The sequence below is a fragment of the Corylus avellana genome, chromosome ca1 (genome assembly GCF_901000735.1).
Source record: "Corylus avellana chromosome ca1, CavTom2PMs-1.0".
NCBI lineage: Eukaryota > Viridiplantae > Streptophyta > Magnoliopsida > Fagales > Betulaceae > Corylus > Corylus avellana.
In genome coordinates, this window is record NC_081541.1 from 3,188,301 (window position 1) to 3,203,347 (window position 15,047).

At 33.7% G+C, this 15,047-nt stretch overlaps 1 protein-coding gene across 2 annotated transcripts; it reads right to left on the reverse strand.

The window, feature by feature from the left end:
* Positions 1-814: 814 nt before the first annotated feature.
* On the reverse strand, positions 815-7,968 carry LOC132180010 (polyadenylate-binding protein-interacting protein 12-like). Of its 2 annotated transcripts, none has more exons than XM_059592857.1 (11): positions 7,664-7,968; positions 6,956-7,546; positions 6,481-6,591; positions 6,324-6,368; positions 6,158-6,230; positions 5,963-6,075; positions 5,745-5,804; positions 5,580-5,627; positions 5,423-5,491; positions 1,320-1,381; positions 815-1,217 (listed from the first exon to the last, which is right to left on the reverse strand). In XM_059592857.1, exons 2-11 carry the CDS (start codon positions 7,490-7,492, stop codon positions 1,160-1,162), a joined length of 1,176 nt encoding a protein of 391 aa, XP_059448840.1. In that variant the 5' UTR covers positions 7,493-7,546; positions 7,664-7,968; the 3' UTR covers positions 815-1,159. The 2 variants fall into 2 exon arrangements, with proteins under 2 accessions (XP_059448840.1, XP_059448831.1); XM_059592848.1 differs by having other exon boundaries at positions 5,423-5,506.
* Between the last annotated feature and the right edge of the window lie 7,079 nt (positions 7,969-15,047).

A 15,047-nucleotide genomic window follows, 5' to 3' on the forward strand; every position in this document is an offset into this window, starting at 1 on the left:
ATCCTTTAAAGGTTTTTTTTTAAAAAAAAAAAACAAAAATTTATTTAAAAGTTAGTTGAGACTGACACATCAACATTATGTGATAATTTCATAATAAAAATGTAATTTCTAATATTAGTCGTATGATTCAACCCTTTCATCATAACTTCTACAACAGCACTGTTGACCACCTACAGTTTGTAAAAACCACATAGGATGAACCCTTCCCAATGAAACCACTCCACATTCGCCTCATACTTGCTGAAAAAGCCACTCTAGCTTCCAAAATAAAATAATGAGAGCTGACCCCATTCTGCCTAAAATATTTTTCTCCAGGTCAAATTAACCAAAGGGTAAAATTTAACTAGTAAAAAAATCTCATAAAAATTCTTTGAATTGGTTATCATGCTGAACAGATCAATAATGTCTTAAGCCAATAGAACCAAATCAACATTAAGATTCAGCCTTCATTCATTTGTTCAGCCATTTCATAGACCACTTCAAAGAAGCTACGACAACATGATCCAAAGGCCAAGAGGGCCCTTAAACAAAACATTTCCCAAGTTGGGGAGCTGTGTGAAGATGTTAAAGGTGGAAGCACTGGCATAGTAAAATGGCAGTTTGGTGGCATGGCACATGGTGGAGCAGCAGTACTGTTGAGTGGTGGCTATGGTGGTGGTGGACCGGTGGTGGTTGTTGTGGCCAAATTCACAGTTTAACGAAAACCGGACCGACTCTTCAACATGGTACTTTTGTGAAAGACAAAACATAGCGGCAGGCAGCAAGCAAGATTCAAGTTAGAATGGGTGACTACCAACAAAAACACAAAAGGAGATCATGAAGAACAGACAAAGACAAGTTTTCTTCTGAGAAATTCAAGTTGTTAGAAACAACAGACGGGTATTAGTTTTCCTCGGGACCATCCTCCTTACAGAATTCATCACATTGTGCAGCAGAAATTAAGCCATTGGGAGCCTCAAAATCCCATCCAACTCTACAGCTAAACAAAATAACCCATAAATTATCCCCTCTGGGCAAAACAGGATGCCTGACTGCAACGCAAGGAACAAAAGGATGGACATAAACGCCACAAGTACCTTAAAATATTTCTGTAACTATGTATATATGTAAATATAAACTATCAGCGGTAAATCAGTCCAGGAACACATGGAAGGATGATTCAGGGCAGTGGAGGGCGAGGAGCACGGGGCCGAACAGGCGTCTTTGACGGGCTTACCCTGCATGCACATGAATAAAAGTCAGAAGAAACTTGGGAAGCAGGAAACTGAAAATACAAAAAGACAAAGTCAGTTATTACAAAAACAGTCTGTCACACCAACCTTATCGGCAATGATCCCAAAACCACACCACTACAGTTAAGAGCTGCAATTGCACTTTCAGCCTGCAAGAGTCAAAAAAATACAAAACAACAATCACTCTAAAAGCACAGGATTGATCAATAATCAAATCAAGCCAAAAGCATGACTCTACAAATTCATAGTAGCAAACTCTTGAGGTTTTGCAAACAAAAGCATGTTCACCATTCAAATCAATTTTTTATATCAACAGATTTTGCTAGGAAAACAAAAGCAAGGAGCCAAGTGTAGATTAATGTTATATCATAAAAAGGGTAGAAACTGACCCTAAGGCACAATGATGGCAATATAAGTGGTCCAAGAACTCATGACAACTCTCACAAATCCATATAACATCCCTTTGGAAAGGATACAATTATATTAATTGTAACCAGACCACGTAACAAACATATGTATGTGTAATCTATATCACATTAAGGACAAAAGATAGAATTACATGGCATGGTAATGGGAAATGGGAAATCAAGCGAGATTGTGCCAGGGACAATATGACAACTGGGTAAAAAACAGAGAAAATAGACCCGTGAGAATGTCTTGATCAGATAGTAGTTCAGACCACTCGTCCAAGGACTTGCTTCACTTATGAGCCAAATTACAGATGGCAATGAAGGGCCTTAGTGGACTATGGACATTGGACTTTAATCCCAGGAGTGGCAATTACAAGGTTGGCGGATGTATCTAGCTAAACCACCAGGACATATTTAGAGATTCACAATGTGGGGGGCTGTCATGCTATATCTAATTGTATCTCAAGATAGAATCAATGTAGGGAATAGTTCTCACTCATGAAGATAAAAAACCACATGTAATTCTACTATCAGGTTCCTATGCCAGTACTTGCAAAGAATGTCCTTAATTAGAAAATTTTCAAAAACAAAAGAAAGATGCAAAATATTCCAAATATATATATCCACTTAAAAAATTAACTCATAGACTTAAATCCTTCTGGCTGCTGGAGCATCCACAGGTTGTAGACTGAAACAAATATTTTTCTTCTTTCAGTTTTTTAAGTTATATCAATCTCAAGAAAGATGTTATGAGAAAAAACGACAAAGCCATTGATTTCATGACAGAAACATCTAGACAATCATGAAAAGAGCACCCACAGCTTGCATACTGACACAAATATTTTTTGTCTTCATTTTTTTTCAAAGTAATATATCGATTGTAGGAAAGATGTTATGAGGAAACAACAAAGCCAGTCATCTTTTATGACACATTGCTAGGCAACCAAAAAGCATATAGCAAAGATGACAATGGTTAACTTATCGACAAAACAAATGAATGTCATAAGAAGTTATAGGTGACACTAACATAAAGTAGTCTACGCTACATGCAAAGAAGTCCATTGACTGCAGCAAATACAGCATTTAAGCGCAAAGAGAAGCAAAAAAATATACAGCCAGCTTGCATCCTTCAACTAGCCCAAAAGTCATCACATGATCCCTTTGATACACCTTGCACCCCAATTGAGAGATCCATGTGCCAATCTCGTATCCCTGCCTAAAAGGTTGACTCCACACAAGGTACGTACCAAAGAGCTAGATATCCCTACAGATGCTAAGACCCCGAAACATCATTTTACAAACAACTATACCTGAATGCTAATAGCTATCCTCAGCTGAGAGAAGGGACTAGGGTGCATTGGTTGAGCAGGTGCTTATTAATAGCATGTATCAACAGCTCAGCTGCCAGCTAATAGGATAACTTCAAAGTCTTCTATTGGTCAAGAAAAAGCTCACTCTTTCATGTGTATGCTGAAGACGTTTTAAAGGGGAGAGGTCTACTTGCTCTTGAAATTATAGAGAAAGAGAGCCTCTTAGGTGCCCATGGTATCATAACCGCCAGATGCAAAGTACAATAACTCGGGAAACCCATATCTCCTAGTCTTTATGGCTCACAGAATCAAAAACTCCACAGGCCAACAGAGCTATATCAATAGACCCGCCTAGGAGAGATGCAACACCAGCTGCTCCCATCCACAGAATTTGTTAAAATTACAGAACTACCAAATAGGAAGAATAGAAGAAAGGACAAAACATAAATTATCTCAAGGCTGTGATGTATGCAAAAAGACATGATTATCAACGACTTATTGAAAAAAACCAATAATAGAACATGGGAAAAGCATTAGAAGCTATCTATCACTGTATCTAAAGGAACAAAACCATTTGGTACCAACTCAACTGTTGAAGCAACGTCTCATTTTCTTGTTACTAAACTATCCCAAACTTGTTATAAATAATAATAATAATAATAATAATTAAAAATTAAAAATAAATTATAAAAAAATAAAAATAAAAACTAACTTATACATCATAATTTAACTGGTGCAGCACTTGTAACTAAAAGGTCAAGATTGGAAATCATTAGGAGAAATAACCAATCCTATATCTTCCCCTCCCTCCCATAAGCTACAAATTTAGTTCATCTCCAAGATCCAATTTTCACTCAATTTGCAAATCTTAACATACCAGCATCTCTTAGTGCACACAGCCAATGCAAGTGAAAAGCACGCATCCTTCTGGTCCAAAATATTTAAGATACATTTTCTTGAGTTGAGTATTTTCCAAGATGCAATTACTAATAACATTAATAATGCCGATGTAATAATCTTATGGCTCAAATCTCCAATTACTGCCATTCTCCATGTTTATTAGTGTCTGCAACCACACTCGTGGTGTAAGCATTTTTCAATCAACAATTTAGTAAGACAAGCTTAGTGGAGTTAAATTACTTTCTGAAAATGGGAGCACCTACAGATAATACTGATATTATATAAATCTCGCACAAAAATGTGTAATAAAATTCTTATAATGCAATGACATTCTATCATAAAGTCTACGGTCTACTACAATTTCTTGCATAAAACAGTTGGAGTATCCCCAATCCCAATATTTCTGAAAATGGGACCCCCTACAGATAATACTGATATTATAATCATATAAAGCTAGCACAAAAATGTATAATAAAATTCTTATAATGCAATGACATTCTATCATAAAGTCTACGGTCTACTACAATTTCTTGTGTAAAACAGTTGGAGTATCCCTAATCTCAATATTTCATAAAATAGGAACAAAATCATGAATCCACATCATATTTAAATATAAAAATAAAACTTGTTTATCTATACAACCAAACTACATTTTCCATGTCCCATCCACATATGCCCATATTTGACATGCTCTTTCCCATATTCAGCATCAAGTATTCATCACCTAATTTCATATAAATAAAATCCTACATAAACCGATGGCCACTCAAAATGTTGAGCAATGAAAACAAATAAAAGGCTGTACGCAATCTATTTCAAATTAGAAACTCATAGCACTAGCTGTTCTGCATTTTTATGTCTCATACACTTTTCTTTTTTTTTTTGATAACCAGAAACCCCTTCAAGGGAGGACCACTTCGTGTACCCACTCATCTCGGGTAAACCTCGTACCCATGTAAAGCGCCCCTTCCACACAGATCAAGTAATACTCCAGCTTCACCGGTGGCCTAGCCCAAAGGAATTCTTTGCACCCAAAGGGATTCAAACCTTATACCGAATGGAAATGCCACCAAGATCAAGGCCCTTACCACTTGAGCCAACCCCTTGAGGTTTTTTTATGTCTCATACCCTTCAAATAATATCTTTAAAGATCCATAGCTGCTTTGAACAGACAAATGCTTATACCCAAGATTTATCTTTATTTTCCTTCACAAGACATTATAATTACCATTCATGAAGCTGCTGCTTCATTTGCAGTAGTGGAAACTTAGGTATGCTAAATATATTTTAAGAATGTCTTTAAGGACTCCCCAATATGTAAAATAAAAAGTAAGCACTCTAACAAAGAGATGTGAGCTCAAGCAAGTTATTGTGCTAAAGGGCTTAAACAAAAGACCCAAAAAAAATGAAAAAATTTAGATAAGAAATGGACTAAAATGCCAAGCTAGAATTGCCGATATAACTTCAAAGAATATGGACATTAATGTACATATCTGGCTTCAAATAGTTAGAACGCACACAGGCACTAAAATATTCAGTATGCAAAGGTCAAGGGTTCATAGGTAATTACCATCGTGAACTCAACAAAAGCAATACGAGTTGAATGATGATAGTCTCCAAGTAGCCTCAGGCGTTGAACCTGTGCAGGGAAGTACTGTTCAATAAGTTATAGATAAGAACTCAGGCACAATAAACATTTTGAGGATTAAACAAGGAACTCTACACACCTCTCCACAAAGTGTTTCAAAGAAAAATTTGACATCTGCTTGGGTGACCTGCATCAAGTGAAGAAATAAATAAGGAATAAATGAGCCAGTTACTTGAGGCCAAGAAAATGGGCACATGGTGGCCCTTAAATACACTAGAATTATGATAGATATTTCCAAAATTACCTTCTTGTCGATATTTGTGCAATAAATAGTTCTTGAGCACATCTCACGTTCATCTTCAGACTAACAATCATAATAACATAGGAAAGCCGCAAAACAGAAAAGCGATACAGAATTAGCACACACTGGTAATGATTCGGTTTCTAGAACTGACAATACAAAAGAAATACATTCATAATGCGAAGAGAAGCGCAACAATCGACAATATATGTAGTCCTCACCCTTGGTAAAAATGTTGGATTGACTGGTGAAATTGCTGTTTTGGAAGGCAGCACTCTTACTGGGTAGTATCCAAGCATAGTCCCTGACAGATTCAAAGCAGCTCTTGCACCCTCTGAAAGCATGTTACTGTCAGTAGAATAAAACAAGACATGTATTCTTAGCTGTATATGAAGTTGGTAACCTTGTGATAATACCTTCATCAGTAAACTCGATAAAGGCAAAACGGAGAATGGAGTTAGGATCACCACAAACACGACAATCAACAACCTTTAGCCCAAAAAGACAGAAGACCGTCATAATCATAATCCATCACTATAAAATTGAAAATCATACGAGTGAGCAAAAGAAAATAGTTGTTACCTGCCCGCAATTAAGAAAGAGAGCTGCAAGCTGCTCTTCAGTAACCTATATGAAAAACAAGGAGAATCAATCTCCGAAGATAAAGAATGCAAAACAAAAATATAAACTATATAGGGATATAGTTTAGACAATTCACAAGCCAGACATAACTCTTTACCTGTTGATCAATGTCAGAAACATAAACAGTTCTCCTAATCATCGCCTCTCTCTGTGCCGGAGACATTCTACCGTTCATCCTTCGCTTCCCCTGACTATAGCCATTCTTCCTCTACAAGATGTCAATAAATCAAAACAATCAGCTAAAACAAAGCGCCACATAACCAAAGTATGAAAATAAAAGAATGAACCAAGAACCATAAGATAAACTGCAAAGTAACCTGTTCTACACTTGATTATCAAGGAAAAAGTGTAAAGGAAAATGCATAAAATTTTAACACCTTCGTAAGTTTCACTATGCAACACCCTTGAAAAAATCCACTGCTACATGGTCAGAGTTTTTCATGAAAATACAACTCAAAATACTATTTTTCTTTCGGTAAAATAATATTCATAGCGTTATTATCACTACTTATCCTCCATTTTCTAAGCAACCAAACAGCCTAAGAAAGACAGTAAAATAAAAACACACATACCCTTCTGCCACTGAGTCCATTGGCATTGCCAAAACCATTAGGCACTAAATAATCGTTAGGATACCCAAACCCTACAACACCACCATCAAAGTAACCATGATTCTTGGCAAGGGAGGGAGGCACAAATTCCTCGGCCATGGGATTCAACTTGGACAACAATTCCTCCAAATCCCTCATATCCCTCTTAAAACTCTCACCCCCATCCTCTCCATTCCTCACCACCACCCCATTTGCCCTCTGATTATTATTGCCATACCCACCACCGGACTTCACCATCCCCATCTGCTGGCTCTTGACCCCATTGGAGTCAAACCCATTTGCCATCTGACCCATCTGAGCCTTGTAATTGCCTGTGGCCACTGAGAAAGTCGTTGCTGCTGTCCCAGCTGCTGGTCTTTCCTTCTGATCATTCATGTTCTCGATGGGATCATTTCTGGGTTTAGATTTTTCAAGATCATTCTGGGCATTCGAGTCCGATGATGATACTGCAGTAGTAGTATTCTCAAAATTTTGACTTGCATTCTCAGCAACCGCCATGATCACAGAGACTCTTTGTATCAAAATTGTCTTTCCAATCTCTTTCAGATTTCTCTGTAATAATTTCGTATGTAACTGATCAGCTTCGCAATCTTACCAATATATAAATATTAAAAAAAAAAATCAATATTTTTAAGAATACCCAGATGAATATAGTCCATCAACACATACCTGGCTTATCTAAAGCATTTGCATTGAAATAAGACCAAACCCAGCTCGAGATCGTTTAGTATAAGAGATTAGGACCCCAGAAACCAAAAAGAAAAAAAAAAAAAAAAAAATACTCTGCAGATTGATAAGAAAGTGGTTGAAATGAAACAGAGCACAACTTTTTTTTTTCTTTTTTATTATAATATATGAAGTATTTTACTCAATGAGGATCTTTCCACAGCGAGAGAGAGAGAAAGAGAGCAAATAGGTGTTTTATTCTTCGGATCGTCCGTTTAAGCAGCACTGCCTTTTTGGACCTTCTTTCTTTTCACAACGTCCGAAAATGATGATGCATAATAGCAGGGGAAGACCCATAAAATCCAATTTTAATGTCTATTTCCGAGAATGCCCATGTGGATATGATGTACTGTGTCATGTATGATGTATGGCATTGTGCGTAGACCATGCATGTGTGACCTACATGGATGATGGATGAATGAGATGGTGTGTGTGCGGTACATGGGAACATATATCAGATTTAGCAGAAATTTTGGCATTGAGATCCCTATAATTTTTTTTAAAATTTAGATTCTTAAATTCATAAATTTTAGTCATCCATCTCATTTAAGTGTCTAAAATAAGTCATATTTTATAATTTAACCCGCATCCATCTCATTAAATGAGGAAGTTAACCTCATATATCTCATTAAATTCCGAAACATGACTTACGCTGAGATAGTACTTGATTGCATAATTTATCACTAACCCGAATTGCTCTAGCATAGGGATATATATATTTTTTTCTAACATTAAAATGCACAAAATAAGAGATTCGGATCTCCATAATTTTGTTGTTTGGAATACTAGCTATCTGAGCATTAGCAATAAATGTGAGAGAGTTTTTATGGAGTTTACATACCCTCGTCTTTAACAAATAGGCATGATGCTTTCACATTTGCTATTTAAATTACTAGCAATTCTATCAACAACATTATTGAAATATCTATCCCAAAACCAGTGTCTTATTTTAAACAATGCTTTTGAATTTTCAATAATATTTATTATCTTTAATTGTGCTCTAGCATGGGATATTTTTTTTCTAACATTAAATTACACATTTAAATGCACAAAACAAGATACTCGGATTCTCAATAATTTTGTTGTTTAAATTATTAGCGATCTGAACAACAAATGTTAGAGTGTATTTATAGAGCTCATCTGCTTTCAATTCCAATAAGTGGACAGGCTACGTACGTAAGACATGTTTGGGCAAGTAGGTCTTATAAGAAACTTCTCACATTTGTTATATAAATTATTAGCAATCCAAACAACAAAAATTGTTGGAATCTCTATCCCCAAACATGTTTCTTATTTAAAAGAATGCTTTTGAATTTTCAATAATATTTGTTGTCTTTTTTTGTGTATTGTAGTGAGGCATTATTCTGAGAGGTGAATATAAGTACAAATTTGGCAAAAGAATTAGGATACATGACACAAATAATATTAGCTAAGACAATATATCTTTCATTACTCTGGTTATGCTATATTAATATATTATGATCTTACCATTTTCTTATTATGACATATATATATATATATATATATATTTAAAATCAATGCATATATAGTAAAATTTATAGTGAAATGAATACTCCAAATTTGTAGGTATAAATAAAAATCTATAATTCTTGAAAATATTTTGGTATATTATTTAATAGAAATGTTTTTTATAAGCAAAACAAAATCTGATGGGGATTAGTATTGTAACTACTATAATATCACATGTATTGAATGCCTGATTATGAGCCTAAATTTATTTGTATTCAATTTTTTTTTTCTAAAAGAAGTCATTTTGGTACATGAATGATTGAAAACTGATCTTATTGTTATAGTAAGCTTAAAGCATGTAATTAATTAATTTATACTTATTAGAGCAAGATTCTACACCTTCATTGTGGGACAAGTTTCCACAATTCATGTAGGGTTTTGTTTGAGCAAACAAAAGCATAATAAGACCATTTACAATCGATAAATAATATTTAGGCTACTCTTATACGATTGTCATACAACTATGATAATGTAACAGTAACTAATATTTAGCAAACTTTAAATGAGGGAACTATAAGGTAATTTATTCTCCTTTCAACTCTAGTGTTTATTGTCACCAACCTAACAACGAGTTTAGCTTGCCTCGAATAAAAAAAAAAAAAAAATCACTGAAATTTTTTTGTGCAAAAATAACTAATAGAAATTGTTTTTGGTGAACAACAAAAAAAAAATTGGAATTCTTATCCAATCTACCAATTTGGACAGTTTATTTTGACATATGAAATCTTCAATAACTTATTATGTTTCTAAATATAGTCAACCTGAGCTCTTTTTGTAGGGATAAGTTATAGAAAATTCATCAAACAATTTATCAATGTGTTACCAACTTACCAACTTACCATGATATCATTGATATGGTTATGGTATGATGTGGCTGCCATGCTTATACCACATGCGCTCAACTACTAGCATTAATAACATGTGTGCGTGTCCATTAGACCTACGGTGGTTAATGTCCATATCGACACGCCACGTGTGCGTGGGGGTTTGGTTGCAAATAGATAGAGTTACTAAGGCTGTCATTATCCACTGCTGTGACAGACGTCGGTATTTTCTATTTTTCTTGAGAAGGGCATCATTGCTACGGACCAAAGACAACCTTAGGCCCCACTTGCTTTCTCACGCAACAAAATGCTACAACTTGCCACGGATGAGCTCCACGTGTCCTTTCGGGTTGGTGGAGAAAACCAACATTCTAGTCTCTAAACGGTGTCGTTCATGGGTTTGGAGTGTTCAACTCAAACATCATGTTGGACTTTTGTGAAATTTTGGATTAACAAGAAAATTGGATAAACTTAAGAGGACTATTCATTGGTTGGAGCACAATGTAAATTTGGACACTACATTGACAAAGTTTTTTCTTCAAATTTGAATGGATAATTTTTTTTTGATATATGCAATAATCATATGTTATTTATACGAGTAATTTTAGGTTACCTATTTGTGTTCTACTTGTGTGCTACTAAGAATGATGTAACTATTAAAATTACTATTTGATCAAAATTCAATAATAATCAATCACAAGCTCAATGGTGATTTTAATAGTCCTAAGGACCAAAGTAAGCTCATCTAGAATTACTTTATTTATACCCATTATATGCTACGAAAAGGAATGCCTGCGTACAACCAATTTATAAATCTCTTGGTGAATCTGCAAAAAGGATGGACTAAAATATACAATGAACTGATGTCTAACATGTTTCGAAAAGAAAATTCCAAGTATGTAGCAAGCTTCACATAATTCACATATATATTAGGTAAATAGTAGGAATAATATTTGGTTAATAATAATCGTATATAAGAATAAGAATCATCAAAGAAGAGTAGATTCTTATTCTTATTTAGTTATATTACAAATTTAATAAAACATGAATATATTAACTCAGCTTGTTCTATGGAGGTTAAGTCAACTCATCTCTCATCTTTGAATTTTGTTTTTAAATACTTCTGTTTCTGTCAAGCCTATGGACCCGGCACTAATTTGTGCCCAATTTGTCATTATACATAACTTTTCATGAAGGTTATAATGATAAAACCTTTGTTATTGTTTTGTTAACAAAAAACAAAAAAATCATTAAAATTCTTACAAAGAAAGAAATATGTCGTTTATGAATTATGATCATCGAGACAATTTTGGACAAGATGGTGAATGATTTTTATCATTTATCTTCTTATAACGTGCATAATAAAGTGATTTTGTAGAAGAAGAGCGGATGGTGGTGAATAGGAGCATTAAACATGCGAACTGATGTGACAGTTCACCCGGCCCTTATCACATCAGCTAAATTTAAGGGTCAAATTTTGATGGTAAAGTTTTCATTCATATTGTATCACATGGTACTTATTTGAAAAAGTATTTTTATTCTTTATAATACAATTAAATGATTAATGGACTTACATGTATGATGACGGAAATGGCGGAAATGGGCTTTTGCTTCTGTAGACCCCACTGATCAGCTTATTATCCTCCAATGTTTTCATCTCAGCCATCGGTTCTGTGGTGGACCACGTCCATGATGGGGCATTTTCAGGATGGGCTTTTTCTTCTGTAGACCCCACCAATCAACTTATGATCCTCCAATGTTTCATGTCCGCCGTTGGTTCTGGTGGACCCACATACACGACGGGGCCTTTTCAAGATTTTGGTTAGGCCAAAGTTTGCAGATGGCCATGTTTTTGCCACGTAAAATAATGTTGCTTCTCATAGTCATGTTCGCTTGGTTTTTTTTTTTTTTGTTTTTTTTTTGACATGTTAGTATAAGAAGGGAAAGATGATTCGAACTAATGACTTTCGCTTTATTATACATGGTTCTAGCCAATTGAGTTACTTTTTGGGGACCATGTTCGCTTGGTTTAGCTATTGTAAAATGTGGGGATTATGAAATTAATTAGCTTAATAAAAATAAGATTTTTAAAAATGTAGTTACGTGTTTAATAAAATTGTAATTTGTCTTTTTTTTTTAAAAAAAAAAAAAAAAAATTAGAAAAAAGCGCGTTTTAAAAAAGTACTCCTTATTTGTGGTTTTAAAGCATGAAAATATTTTTTTAACGTTTTCAAATTATTTCTTTTTCTAAACGCACTCTCAATCTCAAACGAAAGATTTTTCATAATTTTATTTTAAAATATACATTTAGCCTGCAAAATTGCAAGTGCAATTGGGTAACTATTTTATGCTAATTCAAGTAAAATGAATGAAGAAATAATTATTACCTAAGCGTGTGCATTGGATTTAATATTTTCTTTAAATTGGGTTGAAGGAATAACCAATAAAATTGACATACATATTTTTTTTCATAATAAGTAAGAAGTATATTAATTTTTAGTAAAATTTCTTCTAACTTTATTAATATTATTAAAAAAAGTATATAACTTTCGCATACTCGAAAGATGCATGATATTCTTACAGAATATATTAAAATATATATATATATATATAAAATAAAAATAAAAAGATAAAAAAAAAAAAGTATATATTTTTAACATGCTCAAGAAAATGAAATTTTACCATACTAAAAAAGTCGTAATCCTCACGTTGGAATCTGTGCAATTGGAAGTATAGGATATTATATAACATTTGTTTGGTGGGTGAGAATCTTTGATGTTTGTTCCTATGGCAGTACTTATTCGATTTCAGTCCTATCATGCTTTGGGCATTATTAAAATTGGGATTTTTTTATTTAAATTTTTATTACTAACTTCACTTCAATTTCAAATGGTGTTAGGTGTTATAATATTGGAAGTGAATGGAAGCATGTCAACAGAACAATGTAGGGCATCCAAACCATAATGAAAGAGTGAATAAAGGTGAATCACATCTATATATATATATATATATATATTATTTCATAACAAATTTCATGGGTCGGTTTGGATTTGCGCTTTAAAAAATAGCGAATTGATAATGTGATTTTTAAAAAAGTAATTAAGGGTTTGATTAAAAATATGAAAAAATTCACGTTTTCAAATTAACAGACAATAAGATGCATTTTTTAAAATACACAATTTGAAAGATCAAATCACAATTTTACCGAACAATTAACTAATTTTTATTAAAATAAGGTAAAACAACTCACATTGTTCATATATTGTGGATTGGGCAAATGGCTAATAAGTGCCTTGGCTATCCGCTTGTTCCATGTGGAAAGTAAGGGCTAGAATTAGAAGTCCTACAGCTCCATCTTGCTGACCCTATTCTAAGGATTGCAGGCTTTTTCAGAGGAGGAATGCTACAATGCATTCTACTCACCATCTCCCCACTTGCATTTTGATTTTTTCATAAAAATAAAAATAAAAATAAAAAATAAAGAGAGAAGAGATGGTGGGGAGATGGTGGGAAGAAAGCAAAAAAGCATTTCCCTTTTCAGAGTCCATGCAAAATTGGTGCAAGGGAGAGAGAACCATTAAAGCACATCACCTGCTCAAAAAGCTTCAAAAGTTGGTGAGGGTGGTTTCAGCCTTTAGGCAACTCAATAATTCACATTTACTACTCATAATTGAAACCATCCTCCAAAACAAAATTTGCCTATATATTAGGCAAATTTTAAATTTATCCCAGTATTTTAAAATAATTTTATTGATTTAGGGTCCGTTTAGAATTTCGATTTCAATAAGTGTAATTTTAAAAATAGCGTTTTCAAAATCGCTACTTTTTAAAATTGCAAAGACGTTTCGTAAAATATGTTAAAAAATACTTTTTTATTAAATATTTGTTATGTGAATTCATAATTTTGGTTTAAATTCACACTTTTTCAAATAAGTACTCCCTAGTCTACTTATTGAAATCCCAGACTTTTTTCTTATTTTAAATTAAGTGCTTTTTAAATCGAAATGCCAAATGCATTACGTTTTGCGATATCTTTTAAAAATATAAATTATTCTTGCAAAATCATAATTTTTAACGTACCCTTAGAAGAAAACCTTTTTCATAAAAGATAATTTCAGTTAAATAAAACTATTGGCATATTAAAAAAAAAAAGAAAGTACCTTATGATTGTACTTGAAATAAGCAAAATCCACAAAAGGACCAAAAAAGAGTTAAAAGCCACGTTGTGCACAAGGGATTATTTTAGTGGTTGGAGCATATATATATATATATATTTTTAGAGTATGTGGGACATGATTCATTTTGAGTGGGTCCTTCTAGCTGTAGAGCCACCAACTTGTGCAACTTTACGCAACCCTGGGTCAAAACCCTTTCCCATGGAAATGTTTTAGGCTGCAAAGTCAAACAGAGACCATTCATTATTTAACAACACCTTTGCCAATACATGTACAATAGATGTGTTTTCGATGTAGCCAAGAGAAAACAAAAATCCCCCACGAGGTTGACCGGAACATAGAGAGAGAGAGAGAGAGAAGGGCCTTCGTGTGGATGATCAAATTAAGTTACCAAATGACCAGAAGAAACCCAAGTCAGAAAAGTTGAAAAAAGGGGTCGTAACATGGAAAATATAGGAGCAAGTGATAAGGGATAGGAATAGTACTATTGTTGTTTATCGTAAATTTTTTACAAATTGACGTGGAAATCTATTTCATACTTATCGTGCCATTCACTAAAATACAAACTGAGACGTAACAATTTACATGATACTTATTATTTATAAATTGATTTCACATTTAATGTCAATCACTAAAATATGAATTACTAGGTTGCAGTCAAAAATTATAAAATGCAAGTTGGTATATAAGTTTGCCAAAAAAAAAAAAATTATAATAAAAAATGTAGTACGTCATTCATTTTTCATACCTCTCACCAAGTGTCATCTAAGAATTCCAAGACTTCAACTAACCCTGTTG